Below are 27,399 nucleotides of genomic sequence, written 5' to 3' on the forward strand. Positions count from 1 at the left end.
GGGGGGGGGTGTCCCAGGCGGGATAGGGGAGTGAGTTCAGGAGGAAGGGGATCAGCCATAGGTGGGGTAAACCAAAAGGAGGGGAGTGTGCTGGGGCTGCCCCAGGTGAAGGGAAGGGAGCCAGACGTGGCAGGGGGAAACAGGAAGGGCAGGAGCTGGCCCCAGGGCCTAGCCTGGGGGGACGCCTCTGGGGATGGGGCCCGGGCAGAGCTCTGGGGGGGTCGGTTTTGGGGTGCCCTCCTCAGGGGACAGGCCTGGGAGAAGAGCACCAGGGTCCCCTCCAGGGCAAGGGGCTGGGGTACAGGAGTGATACTGAGGTGTCCCCCCGCCCCCGGGGGACCGGTCCCCGGATCACCCGGCGCAGGGGCCGGTGGGCATGCCCGGGGCGGGGGGGGGGGGAGGTCAGCCCCGGGGGGAAAGGGGCCGGGGAACGGCCCCGGGCGTCAGTCCCGGGATCGCCCCGCGAGAATAGACAGCCCTTGGCGAGGGGGAATTCGGCGCCCGGCCCCGGGAGCCCCGCGGCGGATGGGCCCCGGGCGAGTCCCGGGGCAGCGGGCCCGGCGCGGAGCGGTGCGGCAGGCCCCGCGGGGCACAGGTACTCACCGGGCCCGGGCCTCCCGCGGGCCGGCGCCCCGCCCCCGCCGGGCCGCCCCGTTGCGCGGCCACGGGCGGCGGCACCGCTGCCTCCCCCGCGGGCCGCCCCGCCGCGCCGGCCCCGATCGGCGGGTCTCTCACCCGCACTCAAGTTGGCGACGGAGGCCTCATTGCCCTCACCCAAGATGGCGGCGGCGGCTTCGGGGCGCGTCACGTGGCCGTCGGGGCGGTGAAGCGGGCGGCGCCATGTCGCGGGCGGGCGACGGCGGGCCCGGTGCCGAGGGGTCCGTGGGCCCCGGCGCCTCGTCCTGAGGCGCGGCGGGAGGTGCCGGCGCTGTGGCCATTTTCTCAGCCCGGTGCCGGGCGCTGCAGGCAGGGCAGCGGGCGCCGGTTCCCCGGGAAACGACGAGCGCGGTAGGGGCGCGCTTTCACACACACACCCCGCCCCGCGAAGCTTCGGTGCCTCAGAAATTAGCCCTACGCTTAACGCTGTCACCGCAACAACCGCTGTGTCGTTTCAATGCCCACAAAGAGCAGGCCCCGCGGGGCTGGCGGCGACGCCGGGGGAACCGCCGGTCCAACCGCCCGCCCTGCCCACAACCGACATGGCGGCCGCCGCCGCCTTCCCTTCGCGGGCACGTGAGGGCGCGCGGCGCTCTCGCGGGAGGCCGCCCCGCCGTTGCTAGGCGCAGGGGAAGGGCGGGGCGGGGGGGGGGGTGTTGTCGCGCGCGGGCGGCTCTCGCGAGAGCGGCGGGAAGGCGGAGGGAGGGGGGGGGAGTGGGCGGGGTCGGCGGCGGCGGCGATGGCGGACGGGGCGGGTAGCAACGGGGACGCCGCGGGGCTGCCGGTGGGCAAGGAGGCAGGTGAGGAGCCGGGGAAGGGGGGGGGGCGGCCCGGCCGGGCCCCGTGAGGTGCGTTACCGCCCGGTGGGGCCGCTGACGCGCCGGTTGTGCCCCCCCCTCCCCGCAGTGGACCGGCTGATCCGGGAGAACGGGCACATCTTCACCGAGGCCCAGTGCAAGGTGTGCAGCGCCCTGCTCATCTCCGAGTCCCAGAGGCTGGCCCACTACCAGGTAGGGAGCGGGGAGCCGCCGCCGGCCGCCGCCGGGCACCGCGGGGTGCTGAGCAGCCGGGCGGGCGGGTTTCTCTCTGCTTTCTCCAGAGCAAGAAGCACGCCAACAAGGTGAGGCGGTACCTGTCCATCCACGGAGGAGAGGAGCTGGCCCACGGGAAGAAGATGAAGCTGGATGCGAAGCAGGTGAGAGGAGAGCGTAGAGCCCTTCAGGCCTAAATACCGCCGAGCGGGACCTGCTGGGCTAAAGGCTGTTGTACGGCCTGGGCGCCTTTATGAATAAATGAAGAAAACGCTCTCGGAAAGGGCGTTGTGAGAACCGAAGGGCCCGATGGCAGGTGTGTCGCCAGGCTTTGTGTCAGCAAGCACAATTCCTGCTGCCCTTCCCATTTAAACAGCCTCTGTGAGCACGTCTTCCCCGTTTAAACAAATACATGTTGCCTTTTATTGATAGTCTTGCTCAAAAGGACAAGGAAAAGTGAATAGGAGCGACAACTTGTCGGGAGTATCATTGCGTAACCTTTACTGTCACAGGGAGCACGCTGGGTTGACCATCTACTGGAATTCTCTTTCCAGAGTGATCCTTTTTTCACTTACTTAGGTTTCCTCGGCTGGTAGCTGGAGCCTGTTGGTCAGTAAAGGCACCACGTTCCACTCGGCCATCTGTCTGCCCTGTGACTCATTTGGGAAACAGATTCTACTTCTATGATTGCTTCAGCTTTAATCCCTAACTCTCCAAAATTTGCGGCGGGGGGGTGGGGGATAAAGACAGATGCCTTTGGACATAGTGTTAGGCTTAGAAATGACTGCTGCTGCCTGCTCTGCTGGCATCGTGTTGCAGATGACCCAGCTGATAGCAATGTTTGTGTTGCTCAGTTCACACCTTGCAGAGTGAAAGGGTGCCTGTTGCAATTCTGGCAGCCACACACTTAACCTTGTCCTTTACCCATACAGGCCAGGGTTGCCCCTCTGCCTGCAGTGGTTCACTAATGGATTAAAAAAAGTAATCTGGTGCAAGAACACTCTTCAGTGAGGGAGAGGATGATGCTGCATCATGGAAGTCCTACGCAGTCACACTTCTTCAACATAACACCCGAATGTCTTTGATTACCTTGTTTTCTTAGACCCCCAAGCCTTAGTGTTTCTTCTCACAACAAGAAGGTTGGACGAGGTGACCTGCAGAGGTCCCTCCCAACCTCAGCCACTCTGCTATTTTGTATGCACAGGACAGCAAGCAGGAAGGCAGCAATGGGGAAGACAGGAACAAGTGTTGTCCCATCTGCAACATGACTTTTTCCTCTCCGGCTGTGGCAACATCTCACTACTTGGGCAAGACTCATGCCAAGAACATGAAGCAGCAGTCCCCCAAAGTGGAAGGTATGACTGTCTGCAGCGCCTTTGTGTGGTACCGAGGGGCCGTTCAAGCAATAAAAAAGTTGAGAGATTCATTGGGCCCCAAGTGTAACCTTTCATGAGGATGTGTGTACTCTTTACTGTGAAACAATAAGCCAGCAGTGCACCTCCAGAGACATGGTCTCCCTCAGCAGCCTGCTTGGTGGGCTGGCATTGGCAAAAAGTTGTGTGGTTTTTTGTTTTGCTTTGTTTGGGAGAAATGCAGCTCGCAGCAGTGTTGTACCCATCCCTGTGTGCAGGGACCAGGAGGGAGCCGCTCATCAGGGAGCATGATGTTAAGTTGTAGAAATGCCTGTCATAGGATACGATGCTTCTTAAAAGCTTACAGGGACTGAAGTGACTGGTGACTGACATGGCAATTCATCAGGGCTGCTCAACTATAAAGATGTAGCCTCTGAGGTTTAGGGACTTGCGAGCTGTGGCTAGCTGGGGACTGGGAGACTGTAGCTGGGAAGCATCAGTATGTGTTTGTCCTGACCTAGTGCTTTTCCCACGGCACCTGCCTTTGCCTGCTCTCATGGGATGCAGTCCGTGCAGACCTCGGGTGTGACATGGTGCAGCTGCCTGTGTGTCCCATCCCTTTGGTAGCAGTAAGAAAGGCCCAGTGGGTGGAGAGGGAGACCCTCTGTCCAGGGCAGGTAGGGACAGCCAAGAGCCTGGAGTGCTGTAGCCAGTCAGGACGGAGGGGAAATGCAGCATTTGACTGTATCTGAGGATGGCAGCTTTTGCTAGCTCTGAGCTGGGATCTTCTGGGCAGAAGCTGTCTGTCCCAGGCTGTCTTCATGGCTTTGTTAGGTTGTGTGTACACAGCGAAACCACCTCTGTGGTCAGGGTGGCCTGTGAGATGTTTTTATTCTTTGAACCCCTTGCTTTTGGGTACAAGAGGAGCCTTCAGGAAGGGGTGGATGTACGCATGAGCGGTCTGGTGCGTACCTTCCCTTTGGGCATGAGAGGAGCTCTCTAGTACTTAGAAGGTTCCTCATTCTGGTCTTTGGTACCCCATAATGAGAGGTTGCAGGTTTCTCCATCAGACGGGAGAGCCGCTTCTGTGGATGGATTCACTGAGTCGGACCTAGTCCCATTCATGCTATTTCTCAGGCAAGACTCCTCATGACTTCGGTTCAGGATCAGGTCCTGCAGCTGCATGGTGTTTCAAGAAACCCACTTGCCTTTGCTGCAGAGGGGCTTGTACCCATGTTCTAGCTGGGTGATGATAATAGTTGGTGGAAGCTCATTCATCTCCAGTGTTTCTTGAATACAACCGTGCTTATGTTAAGGAGAAATATGCAAATCTGTTGGGTGGGTTTTTTTAACCCTGAAAGTTTTTCTGGCCTACTCTGACTTGTCTTACCACATACCTTTCAATTCTGCAGTGTTAAGGGAAGTAGGAGCAACGTGCATTTATCTAGATGTCTTACATTCCCTGTCTAGGTTTGGGTTTTAGGTGTACTGGGTTATTTTTTTTTAACGTGGGTTTTGGGGGAATGAAGTGACTGTTTTTTACCTCTGAGTTCTGTGACTGATCAGGAGTTTGGATTCACCCTACAGAAGCGGTGCCCCCCCCGAAACATCCTGCTGCCCTCCCCACCTCTACCGTGTCTTCTAATGAAGAGAACAAGGACATTACTGACCCAGACAAGTTCTGTAGCCTCTGCCATGCCACTTTCAATAACCCCCTTATGGCAAAACAGCATTATGTAGGCAAGAAGCACAGAAAGCAAGAGACCAAACACAAGCTGATGGCACACTACGGCCGAACCCCCGATGCACCGGCATCGTCCTTCATGGGTGAGTTCTGAGCAGGCAGGCTAATAAATAGCTGAAGAGCAGGGTGGGAGAGCAACAATATGTCTGACAGGTCTTTGGACAAGAGAGTCTGTGCGGGGGGAGCAGGAGAGAATTGATCGTGATGAGGATCTTGATTATATGCTGTAAGACTGATTTGTTTGATGTTGTAACCCCCAGCAGCAAGACTTCTAGACTGCAGCTACTCGTGACAAGCTTTGGGTCATGTTTTGCAATGTTGTCTAATCGGGGACGTGTCCTTTTTATTCTCTGTGTGGATAATCCAGAGATTTTGGCCATACTGTTCCTAGCTAGGTGATTGCATCCAAAATGGAAAGGTAGAAGTGGCATTTGATGCTTAAAAAACATCTTTGGAGGGGACTAGCCAAAGGTGGAAGAAATAGGTTTAACTGCACCTGCTGCTTCAAAGCACATGAAAGCCAGAGAGATTTCTCTGTGAATGCCTTTCTGCCTCTGTGTGGGCACTTCCATCTGATGAACTAACACAACTCTCTCTGGAGCAAGCAGGAATGGGCGGGGGGGGGGGTGGAAAGAGCTATTAAGGAGGAACTTTAGGCAGACATTTAAAACTCATTTGGTTTATGATGTGCTGCTTATGAGCACTTCTATGTGATGAAAGCCCTTGGAGTCCAGTAAAAGCATTAGTAGCTCACGGTAAACTCCCTTGTTCCTCCCAGCAGCCTTCTGTTGGACCAGGAAGTCTAGTACCTGCTGGATGCTTGAGGTAAATAATAAGCAGACAAATCATCTTAAAATCTTCTTCAAGAGCTTCTTTCTCTGTCACAAAAACCCACACAAGCAAAAGATTAATTATTCCAATTCTTTGCAGGCCACCTTTAGATACCGGTAGCACTTATGAGAAATGAGGCTCAATTATCCAAGTAATATTCTCTCCCACATTGCGTAGTCGTGTGGGAGATGGAAAAGGTGCTTGGTATCTAGCGTTACCCATCTGCTCTTTACCTAATTAGTGGGGCCTGATGAATGGTTCCACTTTAGTGTGACTCAGGCAGTGACAGTGGCAGGAGCCCCAGCCCAGGCAGGCTGGGTAGGTGGGCAGTGCCGTTTCCTGTGAAGTGCTGGCAGAACCAGAGTACCTATGGACACATCTCCATGGCATTTAAGCTGTTCAGGTGAGGTTTTGGAGGCTGGGCTGTAATCGGGGGCTGCTCGGATGTGATGAGCTGCAGTCAGGGATGTTTTCTCCTGCTCTCTTTGCCTGTCTCTGTGTGCTAACAGCGATGCCTGTCCCTAAACTTCTCTCTGCTGGGATCTGGCTGGCAGCAGGTAAAGATGTGTTCTTCGCAGTACAACACCGAGGTGTTTTGTCTGCTTAAAGTTCCTCTGGAAACCACTGGTTTGGGGTGCAAGAGTGCAGTTTAGACAACTTCGTGCACACACCTGTTTGCCAGATTTGCAAGAGAGAGATCTTGACCCTCGACCTGAGGGCTGTAACAGCTCCTCTGGCCTTTCCCACCCAGGTCCAGCTCTGTTTTGAGAGTTGAATGTCCCACTAGAGTCTGAAATCTCTCTGAGGTGCAGCAGCCAGGTGGGGAAATGTCTGCTACATCATGCATTGTGCTTCTCACTCAGTGATTATACTCCTCTGCACCCATGGGGTGAGTCTCCTCTTTCACGTGTAGGAATTGTTTTCTTTGCGAGACTCCCAGGCAGAGCCCTTCTCCAGCGAGCCAAAATTCAGCAGCCCTTAATGTCTTGAGGACAACTGCCAGGATTTTCCCCTGTTAGAGACTCCTGTGCTGAGCTGTGCTGCCATGCTTGCCAGTTTGGTATCTGTGACCTCCCGAACTTTCATCCCAGCTGGAGTTGTCATGTTACACAAAACCATTGATCTGTCTAGTACAACTATTGTTGGAAACTCTTTTTTTTGGCAGTTAACTGATACACTGACTGTAACCAAACTGCTTGAGGATAGAGCTTAATATTCTCAGTTGGCACCTCAGCAAGGCTTAGCAGAATGCTGCATTGTGGAACTGGACATTGTGTGTAATCTCCTCTGGCTGCTTTTTTTATTGAAATGCTACGAGCTTACAAACTAAGTATCTCATTTTCTGTTATGGCATGTACAGATCAGGAGAAGTGGGAATTTTGGAGAGAAATGGAGTTGCAAAAGCAGTATAGCATCAGGTTTGGTGTCCTAATGCTGAGACTTTTACAATGTCTGATACTGTGAACTGTTCATAGGAAATCTGTCTTTGTTTTTATAGATAAACAAACCCATGTTCTGACCAGGAAAGCTTTTCTGGCTTGGCGATTCCCTCGCAGTAACTGGCTGATACGTGGTGGGGTAGTGGGGTTCTGCGACCTCCGTGCCTGGTCAGGCTATTGACTTGCTATTTGTCTTTGTTTAGCTGTTGTTTAACACATCAAGTGATTGATTATCTCACTTGTTTCTACCTCAGGCACCAAGTTGTTGGCTAGCTGTGTGTGCTAACATTGATGTCTGTTTCAGCTGGGAAGGGGTACCCCTGCAGCACATGTAACATAGTACTGAACTCCATAGAGCAGTACCAAGCTCACATCAGTGGCTTCAAACACAAGAATCAGTAAGTAACGCTCTTGTCTAAGTGTGTTTCCAGCCTTGCTGTTCAAATCAATGGCTTAAATAGAACTTAAAATGCAGTTTTGAATGCGTATTTCCAGCTGACTTGCAAGCAGAATGACAGGGTTTGTGCAAGCTTGCTCTGTTTGTCCTGAAGCCGATTCACTTCAGCAGCTCCCTCTGCAGACAGCTCTGGGATACTGTTGAAGGAGAAGGGCCCTGCAGTTGCTTTTGGTTCTTGATAGATCAGCTCAGTGGGGACCTTTGCAGTGAGTGCATCCAGCCTGATACCCATTAAACACCATTTCTCTAACAACTGAGATTTTAATTTAATTAAAGACTGGCCCAGTGGAGATCTGCTTGCCATTCTAAACTCTCTTGGGGTTGCTTGTCTTAAAATTTGGCATGTAGTCAGCACACTCCAGATACCTAGACTATATTCCTGAACTTGCTCTCACAGCTGATGAGTTAAATAATGGCATTCCCTGCATATATTATTAATCCGAAAAAATTAGGCTGCCAGATGATTAATACCAAAAATACTTCTTCTGGACACTCTCAAAGTTCAGATCTCTAATTTCAAAGCCTTTGCTAAAAGAGGCTCATTAACGAGCCTGGGTTGGTTAAAGAGCTTCTTAGAAGAAGAAGGAGGTATTAGGAAACCCTACCTGAAGTGAGGACAGACTCCTAGCCAAATTTCTCAGAGAGGGCAGGAGGAAAACTGGGATCTCTTGTTGCCTATCTGTGGAATAACAGCCCCATGGTCGCTTGGATCTGGAGTGCTTGATTGGAAGACACATGCTCCATCCGTCATCCCAGCAAAGTTTTGGCTCTTGGATGGCACAACTGGATCAGCAAATAGCAAGTATCCTGTTCTAGATAGATAACACTGAGGATGTTCCCAACACACACACATAAATGTTCCGTTTAAGGACATGGATGCTTTCTGAGTTTTTGCAGCCACACAATTCCCTTTCAGAAAGCTGCTTCCAGATTCAGCCCTTCAGTCCTGTTCCAGGCCAGCTTCTCCAGTCTGAAGAGGGGCAGGATACTTGCTTTGTAATGGAAGCTCTTTAACAGTCCTTGAGCTGTGCAATAGCTAATTCTGCCATGCTAAAGGTGTCTGTTTACACACAGGCACGGAAGGCAAGGATGCACTTGGAAGCTTTTCTGGCAAGTTGTTGACTTGGCTACAGTAGGCTGTTGCTCCACTGACAGCCATGCCTGCTGAGCAGTGATTGCAGCTGGCAGATTTCAGAGCACTTCTGACATTGTCTCCTTTTTTTCCTTCTCTTCCTCTCGCTCCCTTCAATGTCCAGGATGCCAGGAGCAGTGCCGGTTGTTGGACCGTTCCCGCCACAGCAGTATGTCCGGGAAGAGTCAACTGCCCCAGGAGGCTACAGTTACTTCAGCCAAGACTTCTAGAGCAAGTTGCAGCACTGTTCTTGGAGTTGTTGGTGGCCCAAGAACGCACATCCTTTGCCAGCCCACAATGGTTTCATTATCCCTCTGGATAAGCAAAGCCCTACCCTCCTGTATGCACCCGTTGAGCAGAACGGGGACTGAATCTGTCAGAAAAAGGATCCAGCTGGAAGAGAGTTGCTAGACAGCAAATACTTCACTCCCTTAGAGTAGTTTTCATTGTGTAATTGCTTCCTGTGAAGGTGGGTGCGGTGTGAGAGGAAGTGTGTATCTGGTATAAGGAGGGTTTGGCAACAGGCTGGTAGTGGCCACCTCCTCCCTCACCAGAGCAAATAATGAATTCCTCCACCTGGAGGGCCAGCATCCCATGCTCAGAGGTGGCTTTTGCTGGAGGAGAGCTCCTAGACCATAGCAAGCAGTGCTTCTGCAGCATGGATGGGACACAGTGCAGGTTGCGTGGCTTTGTACAGGCCTAAAATAGGAAATAACCAGTGTGGCATCTCTTTCCATGCCTCCCCTGGTCAGGTTTGTGTGCAGAATTTCATGAGCTACTGATTGCCATCAGAGCCTTTCGCAGTACTGCAGCTGTTGGTTCTGGAGCTGGGTTGTTTGGGTCCGTCTAACAAGTAGTTACAAACTTCTGGTGTGCAAACTGCTGCTGGTGGGAGCGGAGGGCTGCGAGAGGGGTTAGAGCTCCTGGCTCTCCTCAGCCCTCTGCTCTGAGGATTTCCATGTGGAAGGAAGTAACTGTTTAGCCTGGTTTCCTATGGAAACAGGTGTACGTGATCATTCACCATGTGTGTCTTTACCCCCTGTGACTTAAACCAATCTCAGCCAAACTTGGCAGCGGTGGAGATCTCCAAGATCCGAACGCAATCAGCAGAGGAAGGTAGAGCAGGGTGAGTTCATCTCCAGTTCTGTATGGGGTCTGCATGGAAGTGCAGCATTTTCCCTACTGCCACCAAAATACTCTGGGGAAGGAGGTTTTTAAGGGAAAAGAGAGGGAATAAATCTAGATGCAGCAGAAAATTGTAGTATAACTTGGTCAAATCATTAGCAGACTAAAAAGCTACAAATCCTTTGGAAACCTGCCTTCGTTAGTCCTTCATTAGACACTACTTGCCCAACCCCGCTCTTCAAAGTTCTTACACATTTGTACCATCCTGGAAAAGGTATGTTCCATATTTCAAACCCAGAAATTAAGACTGATGGTCTCTTCATGGTGCTAATGTACTAGTTCTGTTAGAAAAGGCCCCAGAAGGAAGGGCAGGCATCTGAGACGGCTGTGCATTTTGGATGAGTTCTTTAGATGTTTTGCCTTGAGCTAAGGCATTGCCTGTTTTCTGCTAGCCCACCGCAAGAGCCCTGTGTGTTGGGCTGGCCTCATGTTCAGTGCCAGTGCTCTGAGTTGGGCACCCCACAGGCTTTGTCCCAGCATCACTGCCTCCGTGGAACTGAGACTTTGCTAGTCCATGGCAAACATCCTGCTGTTTTTCTTCCACGGGGCAGAAGGACGCAGATGTGGCCCCTCCGAGGACTTCCCTGGCCGGTGGGGCTCCGTGAGGCTGGCAGGAGCATGGGTGACAGCCACAGGCACGCTGCGCTGCCAGGGTGGGCTGAGCCAAGCTGCTGCCTCCTGTTGCATGGCCCCAGCAGCTGCCGGAGGGCGGTCTTGGGGCCCTTGACTCCCAGCGTTGTGTGCCAGGGGAGCAGCTGATGCCTTCGTTAGGCTGAGAGCCGGGCTGTAGAGGCACTTCCAAAATCTGTTGTGTGCGCTTGTCAGGTTAAGCAAGGAGAGAGCGAGCTGGTTGCTAATCTCAGTGCTTGGAGTGAGTGCCTTTCCTTCCCCACTCCAGGCCATGCATGAGCTTTGTTTTTCTTCACCCTGCACAGAATCTGCCGTATTCCCTTAGGACAGGCTCCTGCTGGTCTGGGTTCGCCTTCCTAATGTTTTCCAGTCTTGCTCCACTGCTGAGGTCTGACCTTAGTGTCCTGCTACTGAGGGAGTCCTTTTAAACCTTGTGAGCTGATCAATGAGCAGAAAATTGGGATGAACTGAAGGAAGCGTTGTGCGCCTGATAGCCCTGGGTGGCCTCCAACTCCGATCTCTGCTGCTTAGCTCTCGTCCCGCTGTACCAGGGCAGGTGCCCGCTAGATGTGCTACGTATCGACACCAAGAGGGATCCATTTCCAGCACTGCCCAGTCTGGTGTGTCACTCCTGTCTGTGTACTGACAGTTTTGCCTTCCCCTGTACACAGTGTATATGTTTCTGCTGTTTCCCTAAGGTGAAGCTCTCCAAATAGAGTGTTTATTACTACTTTTGGGTGCTGTCTCTCTGTTAGAGCCCTTCCTGGGATTTTGCCATACTTCAAAGCAAAGAACAGGATGCAGACACCTCTGAAATATTTGGGAGGGGTGGGAGGCTCTTGTTCTCATCTACCCTCCTCAAGGCGCTGCTGTCATCCCGTGGCACTCTGAGGTCCAGACGAAGCCAGTAAGTGCGTTGCTCTGTGCTGCTCTGGCAAGTCAGCGAGGCCTTGGGCACGCCGCAGTCACCAAGGAGAAGACAGGACAGTCTGAGCTGGGAGACTGCTGGCGCTTCTGCAAGCTGTTGTGCAGCTTGTGCCGAAAACATCCGTGACTGCCGCAGGACACTGGGCTGTTCCCTGGCACTGCTGTGGCGGCACAGGAGTGGCATCGTGGCAGGCATGCTCTGCTGCTGTCTGAGGGCGGGTCGCTGGCTAGGGCAGGCTCAGAGCCTGGGAGCGGCTGTTCTGCTCCTCTGCGGGCAGGGCTGTGGCAGAGCACAGGGAACCTGCATCCCTGGGAGCAGTGCAGGGCCTTGTGCTGGCACCGAGGGTGGCATTGCCATCGGCTGCGTGGATAATGCTGAGAGGGACGGGCTGCTTCCATGTCCTGTGGTGCACAGCTCTCCTGGGGCAGTGTTCCTGCCACTGTCAGCCTGTCCCTCGCTGACCCCTTCCCCTCCTTGTGGCAGGGCTGTGGTGTGTCTGGCAGTTCCCAGTCCTTCTGTGGGTGCAGGCACTCTCTGGGGCAGGTGCAGGGAAGGAGGCAGCGGCTGCAGGGCTGCCTGTACCTCTGGCACATCCCCTTCCCCAGCAGCAGGACCACGCAGCAGCAGTGCCAGAGCAGTCGCAACCAGGTAGCCTCGCCAGCCGTGCTGGGGGCTGCGGTGCCCATGGCAGGTCCCTACCAGCCCCTTCCCCGTGCTCCAAGCACAGACCATGTGGGTGCCGGAATCACTGGTGTCCCCACTCTGCTGGCTGCCCATCCTGCTGCTGGACTGCTCTCGGGGGCCCCCAGCACCCGTGGGCACCCCCGGCCACGACGGGAGGGGAGCTGGAGCCTGGCTGTGGGGCCAGAGCTACCCAAATGCCAGGGTAGGCTGATGGAGAGTGGCCCTTGTCCCCAGGCTGCACGCCGATGACGGCGTGTTGCCAGCCCCATGTCCCTGCCCGGCTGCAACCGGGGCTGCCCAGTCCTGCTTCTCCCCGCCGGGGCCTCTGCGGGCAGCACCTCTCTGGGCTCGGGCTCTCTGGCTGCCTGCACCGGGCCGAGCCCCAGTGCCTTCCGGGCTGGCAGACGCGGCGCAGGGCATGCAGCCACCCGCCAGCCACGTCCCCCACGGAAGCGCTGCCGTCCCCTGCCTGTGCCGCAGCCAGCTCCGTGGAGCCTGCCCGTCTGAGGAGCCGGCTGCTCCTCCGGCAGCGTGTGGGGCTGGGCCCCGGGTCCCCCCCTCAGCTGGGGGGGGGTGCAGCCCCGGCCACAGTCCCAACCGCTGCCATCCCTCGTGGCTGCGCTGGCTCCAGCGAGTAAATCGGGTGCAGATGTGGAGGCAGTGCTGGGCGCCTGCTTGCGATTAGGGGCTGGGAGCATCGGGGTGGCCCCGTTCCTGCCTCGCAGCCCCCTGCCGTGGCCACACCGTTCCCAGGAGGAGCCCCCGATGCCCCGTGGGGGACAGGGCTGGTGGGCAAAGCTCCTGCTTGCTCAGCCCCCTGGGTGGGTACCATGGTGCCCAGCCCAGCGCATGGCGTGTGTCGTGTCCCCAAGGGGAGCGGCGCCCATCTTGGCCCCGTGCACCCCATTGCCTGTGCCAGCTGGAACCCCAGTGCTAGCCGGCACAGCCGGCAGGGGCAGCAGGGCTGCAGCAGGGACGAGGCATGGCGCTGCCTGCTGTGTGTTGCCAGGCCAGCCCCAGCCCTGTGTGCTCTCAGCTGGGCCCTCGGTGCCCAAATCTGTGGGTGCTCCTGTGCTGCACTGGGGGCTTGGCCAAAGCCCAGGGCCCGGTGTCCCTGTCTTGCAGCCCCCTGCGCCGGGCCCCATGTTCTCGACTCCCCAGAGGGAGCAGCAGGTTCATGTTTGCCAAGTTCTGCCTGGTTAAACCTTAACCAGGCCAGGTTGCTCCATCGGTCCCTCCCTGCTGGAGATAAGAATGGGCAGGTGAGACCGGGGCCTGGCGGGGAGCGCTGCCCCAAGCCTGGCTGCTCGACTCCAGCGCAGGATCCGGCCCCTGCGGAGCGTCCCGCCGGGCCTGGGGCGGGCTGCCTGCGCCTCCGCCTCGGCCGCTGCCCGCCTCGGCAGGTCCCCACCGACACAAGGGCAGCAGGTTGTGGCCGGGACTGGAAGCTGCTGTGTGTCAAGGCCGGCGGGGCTAGAGGGAGCCGGGAGCCCTTGCGCTGGGGCAGCCCAGGACCCCTGTGCTCCGGGGCTGGCCTCCTCCCTCGGTGCCGGGGGGTTCACATCACCCCATCATGTGGCGTGAGGTTGCTCAGCCTCAGCCCCCAGACCCCATGCACATATGGGGTACAGGGAGCCGGGGAGCCTGCGCCCCAAACAACAGCCGTTCAGGGGAGGCCAAGAGAAACTTCCAGGAGGAAAGAGCCCCCCGGGCTCCGGCCCCCCCCAGGAGCCACCGTGCCGCGCGCACTCACGCTGGCCGCAGGTGCCACCGCAGCGGGAGCGGCAGCGAGCGCTGGGGCCAGGCACAAGGGGCGGCTGTGTTCCCGCAGCCCCGGCTGCCTTCCAAGAGCAATATTGTTGGCACCAGGCAGGCTCCCTGCGCCGGCAGCGCATACACGGGCCTTTCATGAGGGGAGCGGGGATGATTTACTGCCTGGGGGAAGGGGCAGGGGCGGGAGGATGGAGCCCCAGCGTGCTGGCCCCGGCGCCCAGCGCCTCGTGCGTGCTCGCTGCCGCAGGGCCCTGCACATGTGAGCGAAGCTGTGGGTCTGGCTGGGGGGTCGCTTCTCGCTCAGGCATGGGGCAGAGCGGGTCCCCCTGTCCCATCTGCACCATGCCAGCCTCCTCGCTGCCCTGTCGGCGGGGCCCTGAGGATGCGCTCCCTCCCTGGGCACCCCACTGCGACTGAGCTCCCACTCTCTGCAGTTCAGTGGCCAGAGGGGCATGTGCCCCTTGCAGTGCCATGGCTGATGGGAGAGGCTGGGAGTGACAGGGTCAGCAAAGGAGGGTGCTGGGGCAGGGGTGCATCCGCAGCGCAGGGCACCAGCACTGGCACAATCCCCCCTTGTTGAGCTGCTGGCGTGGCGGAGGCTGTGGCAGTGCTGCCGGCAGCAGGCGGCAGGCGGTGGGGCTGTGCTGCCGTGAAGGGCTTTTTGTTTGCCGTTCAGTTGCTGTTATAAATCAAGCCAGGCAGCCCGACGACCCCCGGCCCAGCACTGCCCCACGGCAAGGAGGGGACTAGCTCCCAGCCGCCCACAGTGCAGCCCTGCTGTGCCCCAACCTGTGCCCGACATCGCCCTGGCCCGGCAGGGATGCTTGGCGAGACGCAGGGCAAGGTGCCAGCACTGGTCCCCTTGCCCTGCTCCCACCCAGCACCATACCCAGCAGTGGGGGGCCTGGCTGGGATATGGGGGGTCTCTCCGTCCCCATCCCAGGCTGTGGCTTCCACAGGCTCCCCTGAGTCACAGCTCTCCCCCAGCATTCTCAGCGCTGGGAACAACCCTTTCTCTCTGGTTTTAATTTGGTTTCGGTTCGAATCAAGCTGAACCCAACATTTTTCTGTGCTTCCGGCACGCTGCGAGCTCTGCAGGGGCAGCCGCTGCTCCGTGAAATTGATGTTCTCGTCCGCTTCACGCGCCGGCAGGAATGAACAGCTGCTGGGGGCTGCCGGCCCCAGGGACTGCTCTGTGCACCCCTGCACCCTGGGGGGGACCAGCACCCCAGGTGGGGAGCAGCATGGGGTGGACGGCGCTGTGGGAGATCATAGCACCAACCAGTCCTTGCAGTGAAACCATGTCGTGCTGGAAGTTGCCGGTTTCATACACCAGAGCAGCATGGAGAAGGCTGTGCCCTGGCCCCGGCAGTGTGGCACTATGGGGTGAGGGGTGACAGTGACAGTTGTAGCTCGCTCACACAACCCCAGGATCCATGCTGAGCATGGGCAAGGCTGCTGGAAAGCAGACAGCATGCAGCAAGGGAGAACAGCTCTGGGGCCGGATCCTGACCACGTGCTAGGGGCACCCTCTGTCTCCTTTTACTGGCAGCAGGATGCTCAGGGGAAGGTGTGCCTGGGGACCGTGCCAGCTTGGAGGGTCTGAGGCTGGGCTTCCTCCAGTGCCCAGGGGTCCTGCATGGGCAGCAGGGCCTGGGCACAGTGGGGTCTGCCCTCCCCAGTGCAGGCAGCAGCACGGGGAAAGCGAAGGCGAAGTGTTTATGGATCGGATTAGGGCCACTCCAACCCTGGCTCGCAGCCTCGCGGTGTTTTACGACGCTCCGTTATGGGCTCCTAATGAGGGTCACAGCCGCTTTATGGCACCGGCAGCGATAACGCTGCAACTAATTGCGGGACAATTAGCGAGCGGGCTGCCGGGCACCCAGCAATGTGCAGCGCCCAAGCCCGGGCCAGGGCCGCCCGCCGCGGTGGGTACCGCTGCCGCGGAGCCCTCGGCTTCTCCGGGGCCGGGGTGCTCCCTGCTCCCGGCAGTCGGGGTGCCACGGAGGGAAGGGGGGGGGGGCCAGAGGCAGCCTTGCCCCCCCCTGCCCGATATGCTGCTCCCGGCGTGGGGTCCCAGCACGTGGGGTCTGCCTGGGGGGCGGCGGAGGAGAGCAGCCCCGGGTGTTTTACAGCCCCACGCGTTCCCCACCCGCGGGGCCATCCCGGGGGGGTGTGTGTGTGTGTGTGTGTGTGTGCCAAGGGGCCGCCCCTCGCTGCTGGCGGGGGCCGGTGCCGGTCGCTTCCCCCCCCCCCCAGCTCGGCGGCGGGTCGATTTGCAAAGGAGCCGGCAGCCGGCGGAGCGGGGCCGGTTGCAGCAGCCGCGGCTCGGGGCCGGTCTGTCCCCCCCCCCTCCCCGCTCTCCCCCCGCCCCCAGCGCTCCGGGCGGGGCGGGCGGCGCCGCTGTAACCCGAGCGCGCCCCTACAAAGTGCCCGCGCCCGCCGCGGCGGCGGCAGAGCGGGGCCGGAACGAGCCGGGAACCAGCCGCAGTCTCAGCCCGGAGCCCTCCCGGAGTTCAACCCCAGCCCGGAGCTTTCCCGAGCCCTGCCCGCCATGGGGCCGCGGTGCGGGGCGCGGCGGCGCTGAGCCCGCCGGGCCCCCCCCCCCGGACTTTGCCCGGGCCGTCCCCGCGTTGCGCGGGCGGCTCCGCCGAGGGAGCCCGTCACCGCCGGTAACGCTGCCGCCCGCGATCCTCGCCCTCGGGGTATTCCCGCTCCCCTCCCTGGGATCCCCCTCACCCCGGGACCCCGCAGCCCGCCCCCCCCCGCCCCGGTGCCCGGTTAGCCGCACCCAGCGCCCTGGCCAGGCTGCGGCTGCCTGGAGGGATGGGGTCCCTACACCCAACCGGGGTCGTGTCGTGTCCCGTCCCCCCATCCCGAGCCCTCGAGGTTGGGGGGGGGGAGCGGACTGGAAGGGGTCGCACCCTGCCCAGGGCCCCCCCCCCCCCCGTGCCCTGCCTCCCCTCCGTGCGCACCCACCCTCGGCCGTGCCCTGGGGACCCCACACTGCTGCCCCACGGTGCCCCAGGGACCAGCCGCCCCCTCCCTGCCTGGCCAGGGCAGCGCGTGGGAAGGAGCTGCCTGTACCCGGGTCCCCTCACCCTGGCCCTGCCTGTCTCGCAGGGTGGGAACCGCCGCGCCGGAGGGGCCTGGAAGATGCGGCCCCTCTTGCAGGTCCTGGTGGGGCTGCTGCTGGTGGCTGCTGCCCAGGGCAGGGCGATGGAGCCAGGTATGGCTGGGGAGGGAATGGAAGGGGGCTTGGGGGCGGTGGGGTGGGGGTCCTGCTTTCTGAACGCTGACCCCCAGCTGGGCAGGGAGCCACTGGGGGTGCCGGGTGCTCGCCCTGGGCACGCAGCCCCACAGCTCTGACTGCTGGGCTGGGCTGGCGGGAGCTGGGGGCACCTATCTGGTTGGGGAGGGTCAGCGTCCCCATCATGGGGTGAGGAGATGTGGAGGCTGGAAGGAGCAGGGTGGCTCCAGACAGGCCATCCCTGGGCTACGGGGGCTCAGCTCGATCGGTGGATGCGCCCGGCAGAGCGGGATGGCGTGAACGCTGTGGGCTGTGGTAGTTGCGTGTGGCTCAGTGGTGAGCGCAAATGCCTTAGAGGTGTGGGCGGTCCGTGCCTCTCGGTGGTGGGTACAGGAGAAGAACATGTCCCAGGAGACGAGAGGCCCAGCTGCCCCACATGCCGCCTGTGATGGCCAGGCGGAGGGCTGGGGATGCACTCGTGTTCCCCCAGGCCGCTGTATGTGGGCAGTTGGGCTGCGGTGGGTATCGCTACACTGGCGGTTGGGTTGTTTCTGCCCTGCACGTGCACGTGCCTGCTGCTGGCCATCGGTAGGCAGGGCACCGCTGCCCAGCCTGGGCATCGCCCGGGGCAGCCAGGCTGTGGGGGTCCCAGCTGTGCTTGGGGCATGCGGAGGTCTGACAGCGGGTGGACGGGAGGGTTCGGTGCCCTCATTTGTTCCGTGCTGCGTTCGGTGAGGCAGGACAGCCTCGGGCACCCTGCGCTGCTGGGAGTGGCCCTTGTGGAAGGACGGTGGCATGTCTGGCCTTGGACGGGGACATGCTGCTGGGGAAGCCATGTCCCCATGCCCCAGGGCAGAGTCCAGCCCTTGCCTGCCTCCGGAGTGGCAGAGCTGGGCACTGGCCTGTGTTGCACCATGTGCTCTGCACACTGGGGTGGGCGCGTGGTGGGGCCCAGCTGTTGGGGAGGGGTGAGCCACCGGGGTGGGCGCTCACAGCATCTCTCCAGAGCTATTTGAGAGCCCGTTGCTGGAGTTGGAAGAGGAACATCTCCTGCTGGACCCGGGCAACACACTGAAGTTGTACTGTGATGGCAACCACAGCGGTGCCAGCGTGGTCTGGTACAAGGAGTCCCGGCCGCTCGTCCCGGGGGGTCGCATCCATCTCCAGCAGAGCCTGCTGGAGATCTCTGAGGTTGCCTATGAGGACTCAGGGCTCTACGTGTGCCGGGCGCGGGGGACTGGGGAGATCCTGCGTAACTTCACCATCTCTGTCGTGGGTAGGAGCCCTGGCAGCGCCCAACTCCACCCCAAGGCAGCAAGGCAGCCGCTGCCCACCCAGCCCTGCAGGCAGGGGTGTGCCTCTCAATCCATTTTCCTTTGCAGACTCGCTGGCATCGGGTGATGATGATGAAGACAGTGATGGGGACGGTCCCCACGGAGACCGAAATGAGGAGCCTGTCTACGTACACAGAGGTCAGTGCCACCGTAGGCAGGAGAGGGCAGCTGGGACAGTTCCAGGTGCATGGGGCACTGCTGCCTCCCACTCAGAGCACGAGTGGCTGGAAGCAGCTCCAGCAGCCTCCACTCTGCCCCTTGGCCCCCTCCCACTTGTGTCCCATGACTCCCCAGCTCCTTACTGGACTCACCCTCACCGGATGGACAAGAAACTGTATGCAGTCCCTGCGGGGAACACGGTGAAGTTTCGCTGCCCAGCCTCGGGCAGCCCCAGCCCCAGCATTCGCTGGTTCAAGAATGGGCGTGAATTCCGGGGGGAGCACCGCATCGGGGGCATCCGGGTAAGGGCCAGGTCCCCCCCCTGCAGCCTTCCCTCCCGGGGTCTGGCCCCCCATCACACCTCGCTGCCTTGCCTCCTCCCTCTGCAGCTCCGGCACCAGCACTGGAGCCTGGTGATGGAGAGCGTGGTGCCCTCCGACCGCGGCAACTACACCTGCCTGGTGGAGAACAGGTTTGGCAGCATCCGCTACAGCTACCTCCTGGACGTGCTGGGTGAGGGCTCCTCAGCGTGGCGCTGATCCTGGCTCCCCACTCCCCCTGCACCTAGCAGAGGGGTCAGGGTCACAGGAAAGGGGGTGGAGGACCCTCTGTTCATGTCCTCTCTGCTGGTGCAGCCCTCCTGTCCCTTGCACCCAAGGGACATGGGGATGGAGACCAGGCTTAGGTTGCCTCAGTCTGCTGTAGGGCTGGGGAAGGGCTCTCTGTGGCTTCATGGTGGGTAGAGAGGGAGGGAGAAAGGAGCCCCTGCTCTGAGCCAGCGTGTCGGTGACACTGCTCCGCTCTCCTCTGCGCAGAGAGGTCCCCGCACAGGCCCATCCTGCAGGCTGGGCTGCCCGCCAACACCACAGCCCTGGTGGGCAGCGACGTGGAGTTCTTCTGCAAGGTCTACAGCGATGCCCAGCCCCACATCCAGTGGCTGAAGCACATTGAGGTGAACGGCAGCAGCTACGGTCCCGACGGGGTCCCCTATGTGCAAGTGCTCAAGGTAACAAGGGCTGGAAGCACCCAGGTCCCAGGTGCCCACCCTCAGGTGGTGGCGGGGGAGTGCACAGAGTGCCCCAAGGAGGAGGGATGTTGACCATCCATCCATCTTCCCGGCAGACTGCAGACATCAATAGCTCCGAGGTGGAGGTGCTTTACCTGCGCAATGTCACCGTGGAGGATGCTGGCGAGTACACCTGCCTGGCAGGGAACTCCATCGGCCTCTCCTACCAGTCTGCCTGGCTCACCGTCCTCCCAGGTAGGGGTGGGGGTCCTGGTGTGGGAGCTGGGACCCCCGGCACGCAGGGACCATGGCGCAGGCCAACTCATTCACTCCCTCCAGAAGAGGAGCTGGTGCGGGAAGCCGAAGCCCCTGAGGCCAAGTACACAGACATCATCATCTACACCTCGGGTTCGCTGGCCGTGGCTATGGCTGTCATCATCGTGGTGCTGTGCCGGATGCAGACTCAGTCGAGCAAGCAGCCGCTGGAGCCCATGGCAGTCCACAAGCTCTCCAAATTCCCGCTTATCCGACAGGTGGGTGCCGAGCTGGAGCCCTGGGCGCACGGGGGGACCTTGGTGACTGACTGGCTCCGCAAGTGCCACTTGCGCCCATCACACCTTACCCTGCTGCCAGCCTTGGGGCTGCTGTCCCTACTGCCTCCTGTGGCTCCCTCGCCCTGTTGCTCTGAGTGAGGGTCTCTCTGCAGCACCATTGGGTCTCTGTTTGGCCCTGGAGCACAGGGTGGGATGGCTGAGGTCCCTTGGGCTCTCTCTGCAGTTCTCCCTGGACTCCAGCTCCTCTGGGAAGTCCAGCACATCCCTGATGCGCGTCACCCGTCTCTCCTCCAGCTGTGCCCCGATGCTGGCTGGGGTCATGGAGCTGGACCTGCCCCTCGACTCCAAGTGGGAGTTCCCCCGAGACAAGTATGGTGCCATGCGGGGCAGGTCTGGGACTGGGGGCTGTTCTCTCCAGCTGCCCTGGGGATGGCAGCATGTGGGTGCTGGATGGGGAGGTCTTTGGCCATCACCAGACACCTCAGCAGTGCCATATCCCAGGGTGCTGAGACTCGGTTCGGACCGAAGAGGGGCAGCCACACTGCCTCTGCCCCTCGGGTCCAGCCATGCAGTGGCAGGGAGCGGGGCTGTCCCTGTGGTCCCTAACGGTTCTGCCCATCCCTGCCAGGCTGGTGCTGGGCAAGCCCCTGGGGGAAGGCTGCTTTGGCCAGGTGGTGCGGGCAGAGGCTTACGGCATCGACAGAGACCGGCCAGACAGAGCTGTCACCGTGGCTGTCAAAATGCTGAAAGGTAACAGCTCCCCTGCCAGTGTCCCAGGTGCAGAGGTGGCATCAGTGCCAGGCTGCAGTGCCACCCCAGCTGGCACGGTGACACGGCCCTTCTTCCTCAGACAACGCCACTGACAAGGACCTGGCTGACCTCATATCTGAGATGGAGATGATGAAGCTCATGGACAAGCACAAGAACATCATCAACCTCCTGGGAGTCTGCACACAGGATGGTGAGGTGGCTGTGCAGGCAGGGCTCGGGCAGGGCATGGGCATGGAGCAGAAGCAGAGGATAGGGGCTGTTGGGGGCAGTGGCAGGTAGGATGCTGGGCTGGGGCAGGGCAGGACAGGACAGGGGCTGAGCAGAGTGGACACCCTTCCCAGGGCCGCTGTACGTGATCGTGGAATTTGCTGCAAAGGGCAACCTGCGTGAGTACCTCCGTGCCCGCCGCCCCCCGATACCCGACTACGCTTTTGACATCGCAGCGATGCCCGAGGAGCAGCTTTCTTTCAAGGACTTGGTCTCCTGTGTCTACCAGGTGGCCCGTGGCATGGAGTACCTGGAGTCTAAACGGGTAGGGCTGGCAGAGCCTGTGTGGGCTGCCTGTGCTTGGCTCAGCCTGGGCAGGGGGGGGCATGGTGGTGACTCCCTGTGGAAAGAGAGCCCAGCTCCTTCCCCCAGGCTGTCCAGAACCTCCCAGCCACATCCAGCAAAGCTCACGGCAGTATCTCCCCAAAAATATGGGACTTAAAGCCTGACTCACCTCCTGGGTGTGTGTGTCCCCATAGTGCCTGTCACGGCAGCCAGCCCGGTGCAGGGTTGGCTCCACCACTGCAGAGGTGCCGGAGGGTGTGTGGGAGGGGACCAGCAACTCTGGGTGTGGGGAGGGGACACGTGGAGCTGGAGCCACCATCTCACACTCCCTGCGGGTGACGGTCCCCCTGGCAGTGCATCCACCGTGACCTGGCTGCCCGCAACGTGCTGGTCACGGCAGAGAGCGTGATGAAGATCGCTGACTTTGGCTTGGCCAGAGACGTCCATGACATTGACTACTACAAGAAAACCAGCAATGTGAGTGGGGGGGGGGCCTGGGATAGGGGCAGGAGGGGACAGGGGCCCTCAGTTGGGGCTGAGCAGGGCGTTTGCTCCCATAGGGTCGCCTGCCAGTGAAGTGGATGGCACCCGAGGCCCTGTTCGACCGTGTCTACACCCACCAGAGCGATGTGTGAGTCCTGGGGCTGCTGGGGGCCGAGGGTGCTGTCGGGTGTGGGACGAGGTTGCCGTCGGTGTGGGATGAGGCAGCGCCATGTGGTTATGCACGTACTGGAGGGTCCCCGCGAGTAGGATGGGGTACTCCATGGGGACAGCAGCAGCAGGGCACATCTTCTCCGGGGTGATGCCACCCTCTCCTGTCCCTGCTCCCATGGTGGCACCATAGGGTGGCAGTGGGGTGAACTGAGGCCGTGCCTGCCTGGGGAGGGTCCTAAGACGTGATTGACCCCCATTTGCCTCGTGTGATCCCAGGTGGTCCTTCGGGATCCTGATGTGGGAGATCTTCACGCTGGGGGGCTCCCCCTACCCTGGCATCCCTGTTGAGGAGCTCTTCAAGCTGCTGAAGGAGGGACACCGCATGGACCGGCCATCCAACTGCACCCACGAGCTGTGAGTACCAGCCAGTCATGAGTACCAGCCAGTCGGGGTGGGCAGGGGCCATGGCGAGACACCGCTAACACCCCCGTGCCCCCCCCCCACCCCAGGTACATGCTAATGCGGGAGTGCTGGCACGCCGTGCCCTCGCAGCGTCCCACCTTCAAGCAGCTCGTGGAAGGGCTGGACAAGATCTTGGCGGCTGTTTCAGAGGAGGTGAGTGGTGGGGGGTCTGGTGGGTGGCGGGGCAGGCGGCACGGGTGCTGACGGCACTGTCTCTCCTTGCAGTACCTGGACCTTTCCATGCCCTTCGAGCAGTACTCGCCCTCCTGCGAGGGCACCGCCAGCTCCTGCTCCTCTGACGACTCCGTCTTCACCCACGACCCGCTGCCGCTGGCTCCCCGCCTCTTCTCCTACCCCAGCGTGAGGACTTAAGGGTGGGCAGGGAAGGGCAATGCTGAGGCTGCCTCTGCCCTCGTGAGGAGCGGATCCGGGTTCCCGCAGGTTCCCTGCTTTGCCTGGTTTGAGGGGTGGGCTGCGAGCAGCAGTGCCAGGGCAGGGTGTCCATTTCGGGGCAGGGTGGCTCCATTTTGGCACCGAGCCTTCAGTCGTGGCTGAGACCTGCCTGGCATTACAGGGCAGCGGGAGCCAGAGCCTCTCTGGGGCTGGCACGGCCCAGGATGCCCATGGCATTGCCCAGGGAGCTGGGCTTTAGCCAGCGCTTCAGTGGAAGTGTCTCTGGGCAGGAGCCCCGCTGCTTGCTGGGCTCCTGCTGCATCTGTACATAGCCATAGAGATGAATATTTATGTACGTGAAATATCGACCTGATAAATTATTTTTTTGGAATAGACCCTGGTGCAGTTTCTGGGCTGCTCCTGGCGGGTGAAGGGCCCAGCTGAGCTGCGCCCGCGCATCAGGGGCTGCCTCCTCGCTCACTCCTCGCCCCAGCTGGCACGGGGGCCTGCAAGCGCTCCCGGGGGACACGCAGGCAGTGCCACAGGTGCAGGAAGCGATGTCCCCACTCCCGCGCCTTCAGGCCCGCTCCAGCACAAAGCACCCTTGCATCTGTTCCCCATTAGCCGCTGCCGCGCTAAGCCACCGTGAACTCCGCTACCAGCATCGCCCTGAAACCGATCCCCCAACTGCTCTGGGCTCCCAGGCTGGGAAAGTGCTCTGGGGCCTGGCCCAGCATACTGGGGACCTCCCGCACCCCCCCCTGCCTGGGCCAGCCCTGGGACTCCAGATAAAAGTGAGTTATGGGCTCTGTACTGCCTCCGTGGAGCCCTCACACCCCTAGGAGCATAAGCTGGGGGCCTCCAGCCCCAGGCCCTGCTCTCTGGTGCCTGCTTTGCCCCCCCCTGCCCTTGCCCCACGATGCCCAGCTCTGCAGAGAGCGTGGGCAGGGAGGGCTGCAGCTGTCTCGCCCCCTCCTGCCAGCCCGCTCCCTGGGTCTAGGGTTTCATCTAGGACCAGGCTTTGCCGGCCATTAGCCCCAGGATCTTGTTTCCTCTTCCAGCTCCCAGCTGCACTTGCAGCCCCCCAGCCTGGAAGCTGGCTCTCCAATATGGCCTGCCCCAAACCAGCCTGAGGCGAGGGGGCCTGGCAGGCACTATGAGGCAGGACCTGGGTCTGGGGCAGCTGGAAAGGGGTTCCCTCGATCCTGCCCACTGCTGCGATGGTGCTGGGGTCCAGGCTTTTAAGGGATGCACCTTGTGGCTGCCCTGGTGCAGGGCTTGGCTCAGCCATGGGTGCAGTGCCTGCCGTGCATTGCATGTGCTGGGGAGCGTGGTGGCTTGCAGAACCATCCTGGGGCCCCCTCCTCATAACAGCCCCTCTCAGGGCTGCTGTGGGGAGCCCAGCCCTGCCAGCATGCTTGTAGCCTCCATCGCCAGCCCTGCCTCTCTCTCTGCTGGGACAAGACCCCTGCTCCAGCACGGCGGGTGGAGGCAGACAGCCCACCGGCAGGTGTGAAACCTGCCTGTCCCGGCAGCCTGCCTGCCCGGGAAGGATCCCAGCTGTCTGCTAATGTGCCAGAACCAATGCATTTTGCACAGCCCTGAATGGGGCATTCACGTGCTGGAGGGCAAACTGCCCAGGCTGCCCACAGGGGCTGCCTGGCTCCGGGTCGGGACCAGGGGTGAACACAAACGAGTGCATGGAGAGGGGGTTGAGCCCCTGGGGGCTGTGCCCAGCTTGCCCCCACCTCACTCCAGGCTGGGGTCTCCATGGTGGGGGACAGCATGGGGGGCAGGCAAAGCCCTGTGCCTGCTGTGGTTTGCACAGCTCTTGCTTGCTGGGTGCTGCCCTTTCCCCGGAAAATGGGGTCACAGCCACTTTCAGAGGGTGAGTCAGAGGTGGGTTCGTTAATCCTTAATGCCAGGTGGGGGGGCACAAGAGGACATAGTAAGCAGGGACCTGCCAGCCCCTGCTATGGCCCCGCTTCATTCCTGCTCACTTAGTGAGCGTGCCATGGGTGCAGGCAGCGCATGGGTGCAGGCAGCACATGGGTGCAGGCAGTGCTTTGTCCCCACAGCACAACCCACATCGGCTCAGCCCAGAAATGCTTTCGGGGTCCTGGCAGTGCCCAACACTGCCTACCCGCCTGCCCCAGTACAGGGGGCTGGTCCTCACCCCATCCCCAGGGACCCGTGTATCCCCCAGAGCCGCAGCAGCGGGTGCCGGCGGGCTGTGCCAGAGCCAGCTCTGCCGGGCACAGGGCAGTCGGGGCTGTGGCCGGGCAGGGAGGCAGCCCAGGGTGTCCCGCAGCCCCACGACAACTGGAGGCGGTTTTTATTGTTTAACATTCCTGGTATTTTCTGTCAGGGCTGAACCAATTGTCCTTAATCCGCCAGGCTCTGCTGGCCAAACAAGTGTGGCTGAGCCACCGGCATCCTGTCCCCACGAACAGGCCCCTTTTGTGAGGGGGATTTAGCATGTAGCCCAGTAAATCCCGCTGGTTTCCTGAGGCAGCGTTCCCACACATCACCCCCCCTCTGCTCCCTCCACTGCCTGCCCCCCGGGCCCTGGCATCGCTCCCCAGCCCGGCCATGCCCGCGGGCACCCTGCCTGCCCCAGCCCTGGGGCCAAGTACCTGCTGCCCGACCCAAACCTGCCCACCCAGGGGCTGCGTGTCCCCCTCCAGCCGGGGTTCCCCCTGCATGTTGCTGGGACGTGTCTGTGGATCCCTGTGGGATGTCAGTGGGGCTGAGGACCTTCCCAGCCACCCCCCTGCACTGCTGGTCTTGGGTGGGATGCCGTGGTCCCTGGGGGATGCTGTGGTTCTGGGAGAGATGCTGAGTCCTAGGGGAATGCTGAGCCCTAGGGGAGATGGCTTTGGTCGGGGCGTGGGGGGATGGTGGGGGGGGTGAGGGGGATGCTGAGTCCTGATGCTGAGTCCTGATGGATGTGGCTGTGGTCCTGGGGGGCATGCTGAGTCCCGGGAGAGGGACAGCACCCCAGGGGCCAGGACACCTGCTGGTTCCTCATTCCAGCTCCGGGATGTGGCTCCCAGCCCCTCGCCAGGAGATGCCTTTGCTTAACGACTCTGTTGTGGGACCGGGAGCTGCTGTTGTCTTTTCTCCCCAAAACAAAGGCGACAGGATTTTATCTCCAGGGAGAATCTGGCTTTTGTGAGATGCAGAAAGCCTCTGCCCCCGGGCAGGGAAGGATGAGGCTGAGGAGGCTGAAAGGCACCAGGCTCCTGCCTCCCCCACCTGGCACTGCCCCTTTGCCTGCTCCTGCCTGCCATGCCCCATGTTCTACACGCTGCTTGCAGTGTCCTTGTCCCGTGCCTGTGCTCCATGTGCACCACCGCTGCCCAGGCAGCAAAGGGGAGGGAAGGGCCCCCATGGGCCAGCGGGCAGGGAAAGGGGGTCCCGTGGGCACCCACACGTGGGGCCACCCCATGCTGCTTCCTGGGCACAGGCTGAGGCAAGGGCCTGTCCTCTCCCGTGGAGGGATCTGAACACCGGCAGTTTCCGCATCCCTGGACACTGCACGCATAGATGTATGCACACACATAGATGCAGGCACGCACCCAACACCCCCAGCCCCTCCATGTCTGCACACCCCCCCCCATCCATGCACAAGCCCCTACACACACACCCCCTCCCGTGCACATACACACACGTGCCCATGTATGCACACTTGCAGTACCCTGCATGCACACACACGCACACACAGACACCCCTCCGTGCACACACACAGACCTCAGGCACCCCCCCCCATGCACAGAAACACTCCCCCACCCTATGCATGCACCCCCCCAGCCATGCACACACGCTACATCCCGCGCACAACCCCCAGGCACGCACAACACCCCCCACGCACATCCCTTCCACGCACACACATCCCCACGCACATGTACACCCCGCCCCCTCCATCCCCATTGACACCCCCCCTCCGTGTACAACCCCCCCCCCTTCCATGCACACCTCCCTTCATGCACACGCACGCACACACACGCATGCACACGCACACACACGCACGCCCCGGTTCTCTCCCTGCAACGGGCAGAGCCGAGCCGCCAGCCCCAGCGCTGGCTGTGCTCCAAGCTGGGGGTCCCAGCGAGAGCGGGGAGGGGGGGGGGGGGCTCCCCCGCTGCGGCCCCCTCTCCAGCCCGCAGCCCTCTGCGTTCGCTCGCCCGGCCGTGGCCGGCGGCGAGGGAAGCCGGGCTGCGAGCCCCATCTCCTGGCCAGCGGGAGCAGCTCTGCACAGGGCGTGCAGAAATGGGACCGGAGGGGCGCCCCCCCTTTCCCCCCCCGCTGCACACTCACGCCTTTTCGGCTGGTGAGAGTGGCCTTCGCGGCAGGCCAGCCCTGGGACTGTGTTGGAGGGGTGACAAACTCGGCTGGGAAAAATGGTCTTGCGGCGTGGG

General features: G+C 60.8%; 3 protein-coding genes across 17 annotated transcripts in view; 2 read left to right on the forward strand and 1 right to left on the reverse strand.

The window, feature by feature from the left end:
* Positions 1-770, reverse strand: part of UIMC1 (ubiquitin interaction motif containing 1) — a 39,264-nt gene extending 38,494 nt beyond the window's left edge. For 3 of the 7 annotated variants that reach the window (XR_012654316.1, XR_012654315.1, XM_075056877.1), the window contains exon 1: positions 604-770. The gene's annotated coding sequence lies outside the window, so the exon portion shown is untranslated. The remainder of the gene's footprint in view (positions 1-603) is intronic. The other 4 variants (XM_075056873.1, XM_075056875.1, XM_075056872.1 and 1 more) reach the window with 2 other exon arrangements.
* A 598-nt stretch (positions 771-1,368) lies between these two features.
* Positions 1,369-11,188, forward strand: ZNF346 (zinc finger protein 346). Of its 8 annotated transcripts, none has more exons than XR_012654256.1 (8): positions 1,369-1,457; positions 1,564-1,667; positions 1,757-1,852; positions 2,893-3,043; positions 4,628-4,867; positions 5,563-5,609; positions 7,309-7,452; positions 8,768-11,188. XR_012654256.1 is itself a non-coding variant. In XM_075056463.1 (7 exons), the coding sequence occupies exons 1-7, from the start codon at positions 1,397-1,399 to the stop codon at positions 8,871-8,873; spliced, it is 852 nt and encodes a 283-aa protein (XP_074912564.1). In that variant the 5' UTR covers positions 1,369-1,396; the 3' UTR covers positions 8,874-11,188. The 8 variants fall into 8 exon arrangements, 3 of the variants coding, with proteins under 3 accessions (XP_074912564.1, XP_074912566.1, XP_074912567.1); XR_012654258.1 differs by having other exon boundaries at positions 7,359-7,452; XR_012654257.1 differs by having other exon boundaries at positions 5,566-5,609.
* Positions 11,189-16,293: 5,105 nt separating this feature from the next.
* Positions 16,294-23,366, forward strand: FGFR4 (fibroblast growth factor receptor 4). Of its 2 annotated transcripts, XM_075056434.1 has the most exons (18): positions 16,294-16,515; positions 16,967-17,072; positions 18,100-18,369; positions 18,476-18,565; positions 18,722-18,888; positions 18,976-19,099; positions 19,402-19,592; positions 19,709-19,847; positions 19,932-20,125; positions 20,370-20,515; positions 20,775-20,896; positions 20,997-21,107; positions 21,259-21,449; positions 21,824-21,946; positions 22,030-22,100; positions 22,400-22,537; positions 22,633-22,738; positions 22,811-23,366. In XM_075056434.1, exons 2-18 carry the CDS (start codon positions 17,000-17,002, stop codon positions 22,955-22,957), a joined length of 2,403 nt encoding a protein of 800 aa, XP_074912535.1. In that variant the 5' UTR covers positions 16,294-16,515; positions 16,967-16,999; the 3' UTR covers positions 22,958-23,366. The 2 variants fall into 2 exon arrangements, with proteins under 2 accessions (XP_074912535.1, XP_074912536.1); XM_075056435.1 differs by lacking the exon at positions 18,100-18,369.
* The last annotated feature ends 4,033 nt before the right edge of the window (positions 23,367-27,399 follow it).

This window comes from Buteo buteo, chromosome 24 (genome assembly GCF_964188355.1).
Source record: "Buteo buteo chromosome 24, bButBut1.hap1.1, whole genome shotgun sequence".
Classification (NCBI taxonomy): Eukaryota; Metazoa; Chordata; class Aves; order Accipitriformes; family Accipitridae; genus Buteo; species Buteo buteo.